Source organism: Danio rerio, chromosome 10, assembly GCF_052040795.2.
Source record: "Danio rerio strain M-AB ecotype USA chromosome 10, GRCz13ab, whole genome shotgun sequence".
In the NCBI taxonomy this organism is placed as follows: Eukaryota; Metazoa; Chordata; class Actinopteri; order Cypriniformes; family Danionidae; genus Danio; species Danio rerio.
Window position 1 is genome coordinate 1,956,919 of NC_141030.1, and position 13,082 is coordinate 1,970,000.

General features: G+C 42.0%; 1 protein-coding gene across 4 annotated transcripts in view; it reads right to left on the minus strand.

The window, feature by feature from the left end:
* Positions 1–359: 359 nt before the first annotated feature.
* The window catches only part of epb41l4a (erythrocyte membrane protein band 4.1 like 4A), an 88,854-nt gene continuing 76,131 nt past the window's right edge, over positions 360–13,082 (minus strand). For 3 of the 4 annotated variants that reach the window (NM_131223.2, XM_087268836.1, XM_087268837.1), the window contains 9 exon segments: positions 360–965; positions 2,685–2,763; positions 4,672–4,782; positions 5,130–5,198; positions 5,287–5,334; positions 7,318–7,437; positions 7,624–7,701; positions 9,232–9,282; positions 11,717–11,818. In NM_131223.2, coding sequence (NP_571298.2) covers positions 855–965; positions 2,685–2,763; positions 4,672–4,782; positions 5,130–5,198; positions 5,287–5,334; positions 7,318–7,437; positions 7,624–7,701; positions 9,232–9,282; positions 11,717–11,818 — 769 coding nt within the window. In that variant the 3' untranslated portion in view covers positions 360–854. 4 annotated transcript variants of the gene reach the window in all.

Genomic DNA, 13,082 nt, shown 5'->3' on the forward strand with positions numbered 1-13,082 from the left:
TAAAGGGACTAAGCCGACAAGAAAAGGAATGAATGAATGAACTAATACATATTAGTTAAGGCCATATAATATAATGTTTGGCCAAATCTGTATAAAAACTATGAATTCAATGAAAGAAATGCTTAAAGATGTGCAATCTATTATATATTAGCAATCAATTTAATGAAATTTAAATAATAGGCTTAAATTTACTTACCAAGGGTCCAAAACTCCAGCGGTTTGCCTCCCTCTACAGGCTGCAGGGTGTCACTTCATAGGACAGCATGCTATTATTTTGCGTACAGGACGAGATATGGCTTATTAAACACTCACTGTGCATTTCTAAAAACACCAGACAGCCAAAACAACTCCAACAAAAATAGGCTAGAAGGCTTTTATTGACAAGCTGTTGTTAAAACCTAACAACTGAGCTTCCAGTTACAGCTAGAGTGATCCCTAATAAACACAAATGAGTCTATGTGCAAAAAAACGAAAGTGGAAATACAGCAGCAACACTTACAGCAGAGCCGACTCTAAAATCTGAGGACACAACATACATACATAATCATAATCATAATAATAATAATAATACGAAGCACTGTTTACCATCATTTCCACTTTAATACTGTTTGAAAACGTGTTTGTTTGACAATATCAGACTGAGGTGTTTGTGCCGACCCGTCCATCGTCCTTCATTTGATTGTCAGTAGGAAATTAATCTAATGTCTAAGTGTTTGCGTAACATTCAAGACTCGTGTGCCGACCCCAGACTGCTGAAGAAAGACATATACTGTGGTAATAAACTGAAGTATGGCATGGAAGAATAGCAGGAGATTTCGTTCAGTGTTTCTCTACAGGCTTGACTTTTCGTTTGGTCACGTCTCCGCTTTCATTCGAGATGTGTGTACGGTTTTCACCACCTTGGCGCTGCTTTTTGTGTCTTGTTCGGAGCTCTCTGACAGGGTGTCTTTAGAGCCTTTCTTCTTCTGAAAGCAGCAAATTGAAAAAGGGCACACATTTAGTTTGCTTTATGTGACTAAAAGAGACATCAAAGGTTACATTTGAGGAATAAACTGTGGACGCTAAAAATAAAGATGCATCTGTAAACTCTACTGAAAGGCTCACAGTAAATAGTCATGACATGTCATCTGCTTATCCGGGGCCGGTTCGCGGGGGCAGCAGTCTTATGCTGCGTTCACACCAGACGCAATTTACATGTTAAGTCAATGCAAACGCGCGAATAGACATCCTGCAGCGCGATACGCACAAATGGCGCAGCGCAAATTGCGCGAATGGCGCGGGGCGAGTTGAGCGTTTGGCACGCTTAATGCGCGTTTCGCGCGAATCTCTCGAATTCGAAAATCTGAACTTCAGCGTACATTTGCGCCGCGTTAACCAATCAGAAGCTTGCTCTTGTGGGGGCGTGATTGTGACGTAGAACCTGTTGTCGGTGTTCCAAGGGAAATCCTCCAGCCTTCACCGACAACAAGTCATCAAACTGGGCTTGGCTCAGTCAGAAGCACCGCTGAAAGCCTCCGTCATCCAGGTTCAGTTTCTGGAGGAGTTTATGAGCTCACAGAGCTGGATGCATCTCTGAAAGCATGTAGTGGACTCAGACACAACCACTAAACGTATCAATGCTGTTTTTCAGTCTTCATAAAGCACATAAACACTGTTATTTTCTTCATGAAATCCATGTTAGCCATTTAGCTATAAGTCTTCGGGCAGACAGAAGCCCTGCTCATCACACGAATCCGCGTCTCTTCTGAAGAGAATTTGACACACGAATGAAGCGGGGTTTGACGTGCGAATAAAGCGAGTAAACTCAAATGTTCACACGGCTATTTACGCGCAAATAGCTTGATTTATCCGCGCGCTCCGCGTCTGGTGTGAACACAGCATTAGGTGAGAACTCCAGACTTCCCTCTCGCAAGACACTTCCTCCACTAAATAAATAAACCCCAGCCCTCTCTTATCATTCTCACTCTCTTCTCAGATGTGATGGTGGGCAAATTCAAAGGTTAAAATGGTTGGCCCTACTTTGGCCATCTCTGCACTAAACTGACAAAACGTAAACAGTTATGTTTCCCCATGAGTTCGGCTGAACTATCCATCTGTAGCCCCTAAACACTGAATTCAATCCACAGTACACTATGAAGATGGCGAAGAATGGTGGCGCAAGCATCCTGATATGGTTATTCTTCTCCTACGACAGTGTTGGGCTTATTTATCACATTCCAGAGATCAATCCGAGTAGATCAGAACCCTTAAAGAGGTCGTGTTGCACTATGCTGAAGAGGAAATGCCCTAGAAATGAGTGTTTTAACAAGACAACCACACCAAATATACCAGAGAGCAAGCAGCATATTAGTTTTAGACCATCAAGATTAACGCTATGGCATGGCCAGCCCAGTGTCCAAACATTAACCCAATAGAAAACTTGCAGAAGAGGAATCTAATATATAAAAGTAATGACATATATTATTAGAAGAGAACATTTTGTGTATGAAAGTAAAACAAAAGTTGCACGTTTAGTTTTTTTCCCAACACGCTGCTGTTATTTTGAACACAAGTGTAAACATACCATATTATTAATTCAATGCAGGCCAAACTTCGAATATGAAATGAATTTGATGAGTGGTAGTAGCCTCGCCATTCAGGAATAAACAGATGATTGGTTAATAATGAGACGGGGGAGGTCTGACCTGAGCAGGGGTGGAGCTGGATCCGGGGACGTCTGCGGTGCGGGTCACAGCCAGAGGAGGAACCAGATCAGTGCGAGAGCTGCACACATGATGACAATGTTAAAGTCAGAATGAAATCAAAACGTACTCTTCTTGTTTTTATATGTGTATCGCAGTGCTTGTTATAGACGATGCGATCGTGCACTTCCTTATTTTCCTAAATTTAATCTGTTCTCTTTCCCAGAGATGGGTTGCGGCTGGAAGTGCATCCGCTGTGTAAAAACTTGCTGGATAGGTTGTCGGTTCATTACGCTGTGGCGACCCCAGATTAATAAAGGGACTAAGCCGACAAGAAAATGAATGAATGAGTAAACTGTTCTCAGAATCTTTAATGGAATATCATAACTTTCCCCAAACTTTTCTTTAATTCTTGTCACATAGAATGCATTTAGGGCGGGGCTATCAGTCAGGGAGGGCGGGGCTATCTGTCACTTAGGGGCGGGGTTATCAGTCATTTAGGGGGGTGCTATCAGTCCTATTGTGTGAGTCATCTAGGGAGGGGCTTTCAGTTATTTGGGGGCGGAGTTATAAGTCATTGAGGGTGGGGCTGTTAGCCATTTAGGGAGGGACTATCAGTTCTATAGTGTGGTTCATTTAGGGAGGGGCTATCAGTTATTTGGGGGCGGAGTTATAAGTCATTGAGGGTGGGGCTGTTAGCCATTTAGGGAGGGACTATCAGTTCTATAGTGTGGTTCATTTAGGGAGGGGCTATCAGTTATTTGGGGGCGGGGTTATAAGTCATTGAGGGTGTGGCTGTTAGCCATTTAGGGAGGGACTATCAGTTCTATAGTGTGGTTCATTTAGGGAGGGGCTATCAGTCATGTAGGGGCGGGGCTATTAGTCATTTGGGGGCAGGGTTGTCAGTTGTTTGGGCGAGGTTACCAGTCATTTAGGGGCAAGGTTATCAGTCCATTAGGGAGGTGCTATTAGTCCTATAGTGTGGGTCATTTATGTAGGGGCTATCAGTCACTCAGGGGTGAGGCTCTCAGTCATTTAGGGGGGGGGGGGGGGGGTTATCAGCCTTTTAGAGAGGGGCTATCAGTCCTGTAAGGGCAGGACTATCCATCATGTGGGGACGTGGTCATCAGTCCTTTTAGGGATGGGGTGTAAGTCCTGTAGAGTGGGACATTCAAGAAGGGGCTATCAGCAATTTAGAGCAGAGTTATCAATCATTTAGGGCGGGGTTATCAGTAATGTTAGGTGGGGCTATCAGTAATGTATGGAGGGGCTAGCAGTCATTTGGGGGCGTGGCTATCAGTAATTTAGGGTGGGGCTATCAGTAGTGTAAGAAAGGGCTAGCAGTCATTTAGGGGCGGGGCAATCAGTAATTTAGGGCGGGGTTATCACTAATGTCAGAGCGGGGCTGTCAGTCATTTAAGGCAGAGTTATCAGTCATTTAGGGCGGGGTTATCAGTAATGTAGGGAGGGGCTATCAGTTATTTAGGGCGGGTCTTTCAGTTATTTAGGGGCAGGGTCATCAGTCCTGTAGTGTGGGTCATTTAAGAAGGGGCTATCAGTAATTTCGAGTGGAGTCATCAGTAATGTAAGGAGTGGCTAGCAGTCATTTAGGCGAGGGGTTATCAGTAATGCAGGGAGGGGCTGTCAGTCATTTAGGGGCGGGGTTATCAGTCATTTAGGGCGGGGTTATCAGGCATGTAGGGAGGGGCTATCAATCTTTTAGCGCAGGGCTATCAAGGCATGTCTTGCTATCTCTACATCCATTCGTCAGTCCTTTTCCATTTTATTAGCAACACCCATCTACCAACAATCCAATCAGTTCCCAACGAATGAAATCATGCACCACCCTCCATTTTTACTAATATTAGGACTGTTTCAAGAGGATGTACGTCATGATGGAGGAAAAACGGACAATCTGAACTTCCGTTTCATGGCGACTTTAAACTGAAGCTGATCTGAGAACCGCGAACCACACTACGGATGGACTTACTTGACTTCGGACAGCACAGACCTCTCTCCGTCCGAGCAGTGGGAGCGCCGGTACTGCCGGAAGCTCCTAGGCGAATGGGAATGGCGGATCTTGATCGGGTCACCTTGTGTTCTGAAAGCAGATACAGCCAGAGATTTGCACTTCAGTGCCACTGGGGCCCTAGTCTTTAAAAGCCTCTCTGGGTTCCTGCAAACTCAGCATTCAGCAGACTAATATCCCAAACCTCAGATTTACATGCGGCTCATCAGGGACAGTGAGAATAATAATGCATGATTTATATTATGGACAATGTGCACTGGAGATTTTTACACGCTGACAGAGACTCTTTCTGTTTAGCCTGTTATCAAATATTCATGAGTACACAAATGTTTACTGATAATTACTGATGTTAATGATAAGTGTTCGGTTCAGGGATATTATATAGGCGATCATGTTTTTTTCAGATTGATTTGACTCACTCCACTTTCTTGTAGGGAATCTCCTTGAGTTGCTCCTCTGAGAGACCTGAGGGATCGACCAGCTCCTTCCTGTACAAAAAAACCACAACGTGTGCATCAGTGTCTGCTTTTCTGCTCTGATAATCAGATCAATGGTTAAGGGTGAAGTTAAACTCACTGAATGTGTTTCCAGAGCTGCTCTTTGGCTTGGACATCAGGACTGCGTCTAGGATAGACAATCAGAGAAAGTGCAAAAGGGTCAAAATCTATCACTGATTTTCTTTATTTTAATTTCAAAAAGCCTACTGTCATCATCATCATTAATGTTGGAGAAAAGGAATTTATTTTTATTACTTTTGTGTTTTTATTTATTAGAAAAAATGTTTAGACAACAGATTAATCAATCTTTTCTATTGTATTATGACACATCTTGACCAGACGCACTTCCTCTTTTTTACTGTGCTGCATACTTTTAGAAAAACGGCTGACCCGAGGAAAAAGCAGAATAAGAATAAATGTAGCGTTTGTTCCAGACTTCTGTCTGCACATGTCACAAGGAGCATGATCTTTGTAGATGTTGTGAAATATATTAAAGATGCATGTAATTGTTCAGTTCTGGTATGCAGAGAAGGGTTGCAAAAAGAGGAAGTATGTCTAGGGGCTACAAAGAGCCAAAGGACTGCAGAATGACTGAGAAGTGACGTTAAACCAAAACTCCACCTGTTAATATCAGTTGTGTATATATACTGGAGTCAGGGAAATGTATGTTAGTTGAGAACCTCTTGAATGTAATTCTTGTATTGCATTGGGGTAACGTAACCCAGAGTGCTGTCATTGTATTATTTATTTGTATCTAATAAATTACTAATATTTTTGGCATTGAAGAAAACCCTCTCCAGACCGTTTCTTATTGAACATGCATGGAATTGGCTAGATATTCCAACATCATCATGATTAATATTATTATTATTATTATTATTATTATTATATCTTAATAAATAGCCTCATTATTTATATATATATATATATATATATATATATATATATATATATATATATATATTTTTTTTTTTTTAAATATTTATATATATATATATATATATATATATATATATATATATATATATATATATATATATATATATATATATATATATATATATGATATTAGAGTATGTGTTCACTTTTTTAAGTGATGTTATGTTTTAGAATAGAATATGTAATGTTCTCAATAATATTTGTAAAGGAAACACAGGCCATTTACATATATTTCAATTAATATAGAAAGCGAGTGCATGTTTTTACCAAAACTAATATTGGATTTTTTTTATGTGTGTGCGTGTAAAACAATATCATTTGCACAAAGAAATGAAGGGGTTCTTCTCTAAAGAAGTAGTTCCTCCGACCCGTTTAGAGCATCATTATCAACCCAAGTTCATTCTGGAAACGTAGCCCCGCGGACGTTTCTGGAGACCGCGATTTACGTGGCAGGAGGTACGTAAAGGCCGCGTTTGGTTTTTTTCGAGCGAACGCTGCGGAGCGGTGTGGCGCCGCTCCGCCCCTCCTCTTCGCGCTCGCCGGCCGACGGCTCGCCTCCGAGTGGAGGGCTTTCCCGATGCAATCAGTTTGTCCGCTTAGCTCACAGTGTTGCGTCGGCGGAGCGGAGGCCCCGGAGGAGGAGCCGGAGCCGGCCGCGGTGGACGACGACCGGGATCGAGTCCGGGGAACAGCAGGTTCCGGAAATCAGGTAAGATGAAAAACGGAATCCTAAAAAATAAGGGCGAGAATGCGGCGGGATCCGAAAACACGGTCGAAATCGAAGACGAGGGCTTTTGCTTTTTTTTTTTTTTTTTGATCCGGCGGCTTTTTGCGCGAGAACGGTGCGGGCACGAACGCCGCACGCTCCCGATCCGCAAAAACAAAAAACGCTCGAATACGTACCTCCCGGGACGTAAAACGCGGTCCGCAGAAACGTCCGCGGGGCTACGTTTCCACAATGATCATTATGGTTGTTTTACGTTATAACTATCGTGGTTCTACGGTTTTGGGAAACACTCGTCACTATATCGTTCTTTTCCCAAACGCTGCATTGTACTAGTTCAGCCTCGAGTTACGTTGTTGTTTTAGAAAAGCACCCCTGGAGGATTTGGAGGGGTGTCTTGAAACGTTTGACATTAGAGTGTCAGGTTTCACAGGTCTCAAAACTTACGAACGTGAGCGGTGTCGAGAGCGCCGCTGGTTCGGGTCATTGGGTGTTTTTTCCTTCTGCCTGCGCAGCACAACCTCCCACTGCGGAGCTGAATCGACCATCTCATTCTCCTGACGGGACCTGCAGCACACACACACACGTTTAACAGAGCTGCAGTAGTCAAGGCATTGATATGGTACTTCACATTTGCTCATTTTCTCCAACATCTCTCCAGTTTCCTGCAATAGCGGCTTTTGTCGGCTCAGTAATGACAGATGTTGCCCAGAGCAGTAGCCTTTATATCCTCTTGACAGCTCCACAACCCACCGGTTTCGCTTTTTACGATGTTCCCTGTTGGAATTCTCGGATTCGCTGCCACTGCTGGTGTTTCCACGGGAACGTGACCTGAGGGGTCAAACAGGAGGGGTTAAAAGGTCACAGGACTGAATGAAAGAGGGACACTCATTCCTGAACAGAGCATTCATCATAATCAGTACCTGCCAGCGGTACAACACCAGGCACCGTTATTTATCACTAATAAACACAGTAATCCAACCTAGATAGCTTCTACTTTGTGAGTAAATCTGAGAGCGTTGAGCGTGTGAAGTGTTCAACATTACGCACTTCTGTTCACAGTATTTAAAGGTGACCTATTATGCCACATTTTACAAAATATGGTCAAAATGTGTCAAAATGAAGTGAATTTCTTCTTAAAATAAGCTAAATAATCTGCTAATGGGGTAAGCAAAATAAAATTGTTTCTCTTTGAAATCAGACTATATAGCTCACCCCAATGGCAGATTATTTTGCTTATTTTAAGGAAAAGCTCACTTCATTTCACATTTAGCCATTTAGCAGACGCTTTAACCCAAAGCGACTTACAAATGAGGACAAGGAAGCAATTTACACAACTATAAGAGCAACAATGAATAAGTGCTGTAGGCGAGTTGCAGGTGTGTAAAGAAAGTGTAAGAAGCAAAACATTAGTAATTTATTTATTCATTTATTTTGAGTACAGTTAGCGGTAGAACCCGAGAGGCAATTGCAGATTAGGAAGGAAAGTGGAGACTGAATAGTTGAGTTTTTAGTCGTTTCTTGAAGACAGCGAGTGACTCTGCCGTTCTGATGCAGTTAGGGAGTTCATTCCACCAACTGGGCATATTGAACGCGAGAGTTCGGGAAAGTGATTTCTTCCCTCTTTGGGATGGAACCACGAGGCGACGTTCATTCACAGAACGCAAGTTTCTGGAGGGCACAAACATCTGCAGAAGTGAGAGCAGATAAGAAGGAGCAAAGCCAGGAGTCGCTTTGTAAGCAAACATCAGAGCTTTGAATTTGATGCGAGCAGCAACTGGCAGCCAGTGCAAACGGATGAGCAGCGGAGTGACATGTGCTCGTTTAGGTTCATTAAAGACCACTCGTGCTGCTGCGTTCTGGAGCAGCTGAAGAGGTTTGATAGAGTTAGCTGGCAGCCCAACTAGTAGAGAGTTGCAGTAATCCAGTCTGGAGAGAACAAGAGCTTGAACAAGGAGTTGAGCTGCATGTTCAGATAGGAAGGGTCGGACCAATCTTATGTTATAGAGTGCGAATCTACAAGATCGAGCAGTTCTAGAAATGTGGTCAGAGAAGTTTAGTTGGTCATCAATCGTTACTCCAAGGCTTTTCACCATTTTGGATGCAGTAATGGTTGCTCCGTCCATCTGGATTGAAAAGTTATGGTGTAGAGTCGGGTTGGCAGAAACTTCAAGCATTTCCCTGATGATGATGATCTTTCATCCAGTGTGAAATTTTGACTCATTTTGACAATATTTTTGCTCGTTTAGAAAAACGCTTCATAATTAAAGAATTTTTAGATGTTTAGACAAGAAACAAAACAAAGTAAAGCAACTTTTGCAGTGTATCAGTAGTGGAATTAGTAAAATAATGAAAGCGCACCTCCTCCTGTGCTGTTTGTTGGCCTGGGCATCGTCAGCGGTTTGACCTCTCCTGTCGAAACAAAACACAGTAGAGGACGCTTAAAGACGAACACAGGCTGTTTCATCATCCCTGACAGACAGACAGACTCAAACGCCCGCCGCACTTTGAGGATTTATCAGTATTTATTTATTCTCAGCCTTTCTTTTATCAGTTCCTGCCCTGCGGTGCCACTCTCGTCTGGCTGATGCCCAGAGGCGAAAATCAGCTCCTTCACTGCCAGACAATGAGAGAGAGAGTCAGTCTGGAAATATCGAAACACTTTTATCTGATGCCAACGATTAGATATTCAACATAATGTCTAATCAAAGACTAAAGTAAGTGAGGGAATTCTCATTATAGCTATGCTTCCATCTTAAAATGCTAATTAGACTGACTCTGTAGACTAATTACATGTGATGCGGCAAGATTCCTTCAGTTTTTCTGTCTGCACCAAATGTGAGGCAACACAACAGAAGCATTTAAATAGCAGCCACTGCACTCCCATTGAAATGCTAAAGGCTTTTACTCTAATTAACACATATTACTGCTCTTTAACATTATTAATAGGCTACTGAGAGACGGGTGTTGTTGATTTGAGTTTCATTTTAAAACTGCCTGCAAATTATTTTATTTTGAAGATTTGAGGTGAACTATCTGCTGCTGCTTTCAGTAGTATGGCAATAAATGTCATGTAAAATAACATTTAAACTCACACTGGCAGCGTTTAACATTGAATAAAGCTCATAATTGGTACCAGAGGTGGTCTTTGTCATTGTAGTTTATGCTGTTGTTTTATTGTGATGTTTCGGAAATAGAAATATATCAAAATGTCAGAACTCCAACTCCCAAACTATTTGCTTTATTTTTGAATATACACTCATCGGGCACTTTAGGTACACTTATTAGGAACACATACTTCAGAGCTGCCTCAATCCTTTCTGACAGAGATTCAACAAGATACTGGAAATATTCCTCAGAGATTTTGCTCCATGTTGACATGATAGCATCACACAGTTGCTGCAGATTTGTCGGCTGCACATCCATGATGCCAATCTCCCGTTCCACTACATCCCAAAGCTGCTCTATTGGATTGAGATCTGGTGACTGTGGAGGCCATTTGAGTACAGTGAACTCATTGTCATGTTCAAGAAACCAGTCTGAGATGACTGAGGCTTTATGACATGGTGTGTTATCCTGCTGGAAGTAGCCATCAGAAGATGGAGACACTGTGCTCATAAAGGGATGGACATGGTCAGCAACAATACTCAGGTAGGCTGCGGCGTTAATACAATGCTCAACTGGTATTAATGGACCCAAAGTGTGCCAAGAAAATCTCCCCCACAGTTGCCTTTCTATCAGCTGGAACCAGTCTGGCCATTCTCCTCTGGCATCAACAAAGCACTTGCGTCCACAGAACTGCCGCTCACTGGAGATTTCCTCTTTGTTGGACCATTCTCTGTAAACCCTAGAGATGGTTGTGCGTGAAAATCCCGGTAGATCAGCAGTTTCTGAAATACTCAGAGCAGCCTGTCTGGCAGCAACAACCATGCCACATTCAAAGTCACTTAAATCCCCTTTCCTTCTCATTCTGATGCTCAGTTTAAACTGCAGCAGATCGTCTTGACCATGTCTACATGCCTAAATGCATTGAGCTGCTGCCATGTGATTGGCTAATTAGAAATTAACGTGCATATGGACAGGTGTACCAAATAAAGTGGCCGGTGAGTGTATATTTTTCTTTATATATTTAATAATGTACATGTAAAGAATGTGAAACTTAAAACAGTTGTAATCTCAGTGCTACTGTGTAATTTTTCCAGTCACTAAGTTACTATTTCCCAGTCATTATTACTAATTAGCATGTAGCCAGTACTTGTTTATCTCAATTTACTTGCATAATTTAGCATGTCATAATCCTAGAGTACTTGTCTGATTTTCTGTTGAACACAAACGAAGATATTTTATTAGAAAACTGGAAACCTGTCACCATTGACTTGCACAGTATTTGTTTTTCCTGCCATAGAAGTCTGTGGTTACATGTTTTCAGCATTCTTCAAATTACCTTCTTTTTAGTTTAACAGAAGAAACTCGTATATTTCTAGAACCACTTGATTTTCATTGTTTTGGGTGAACTACCCCTTTAATTAAAACGGGGAGTGACAAAGGATGCTTTTTTCAGTTTGTGTCCACTAGAGGGAGCAAATACTCCAACATGTAGATTCAGACTAAGCGCTTGCTGTGGTACACATAAAACACACACACACACACACACACACACACACACACACACACACACACACACACACACACACACACACACACACATCCACACACACATACTTCCTCAAAGTGCATAAACACACTAAGAGTCAAGGTCATGAATGAGTGTGAACGCAGAAATCAAACACACAAACACACACACACACACACACACACACACACACACACACACACACACACACACCTGTGGCGGGGCTCGTTCTCGCTGCCTCCTGAAGGGGAACGCCTGTGAGCTTTGGGGAATTTGGGAGATTTGTTCCGCTCACTGGCCGAGTTGTACAGACCACTGAGGAAAAACAAAGACAGGACAGATCACAGAGCGCCAGAACACACACACACACACACACACACACAAATGAACATGAATGAATGTGAACACAGATATACAGTTATTGTGTACAGAATAGGTTGGGACAGTATGACAAAAAGAGTAGCGATTTCCAAATTTACTTTGACTTTTATTTCATTGCAGACAATTTTAAAATAAAATTTGTCACGTTCTGTCTGGTAAACTTTATTTTATGTGTAAATGTACATCCTTTTCTGTCATTCAGACCTGCAACACATTCAAATGCAGTTGGGACAGGAGCAGTTTAGGGCAGTAATCAGGTAAACTGGTTAATAATGATGTGATGTGAAACAGGTGATGTCAACAGGTGATTATGTAATTGTAATTATGGATTGTAATTATGATTTGATATAAAAGCAACATCCAAGAAAGGTCTAGTCCTTTAGGAGCAAAGTTTGACCGTGGATCGCTAGTTCCCGTGATCTACGATTCCTCAGGCGGCGCTGCATCAAGAATCCTGATTCATCCATAAGCCATATCAGCACATGGGCTCAGGACTACTGCGGCAAACCATTGTCAAGTACCACAATACAGAGTTACATCCAGAAATGCCAGTTAAAATTGCACTGTGCCAAAAAAAGCCCTATGTTAACAGTGTCCAGAAGCACTGGAGGGCCGAACAAGCGGCGTTCTTGCAGTGAGGCAACAGTGCTACCCACTGGGCCACCGTGCCGCCTTATCAAAAAAGGGGAGGAGTAGGCGTGGAAGGGGGGATTCTTCAAGACGAAGATGACTGGAGTAGACAGCTCTGGTAATTTACAGTGCATCAGTATTTATCTGATTGGTGCAAATATACAAAGAACCAAAACTGTAATACGCCTTTATTTTGAAAAAACAAGTGAATAAACAAACAAACAAACAAGCAAACAAACGAACAAACAAGCAAGTAAACAAATAAACAAACGAACAAAGAAACAAACAAATGAAAGAACAAACAAACAAACTAGCAAACGAACGAATGAACAAACAAGCAAGCAAACAAACGAACAAACAAGCAAGTAAACGAACAAACAAATAAACAAAGAAACAAACGAATGAACGAAGGAACAAACAAACAAACAAATGAACGTACAAACAAACAAGCAAGCAAACAAACAAACGAACGAATGAACAAACAAAAACAAACAAACAAACAAACAAACAAACAAACAAACAAACAAAAGAACAAACAAACAAGCAAACAAACAAACAAGCAAGCAAG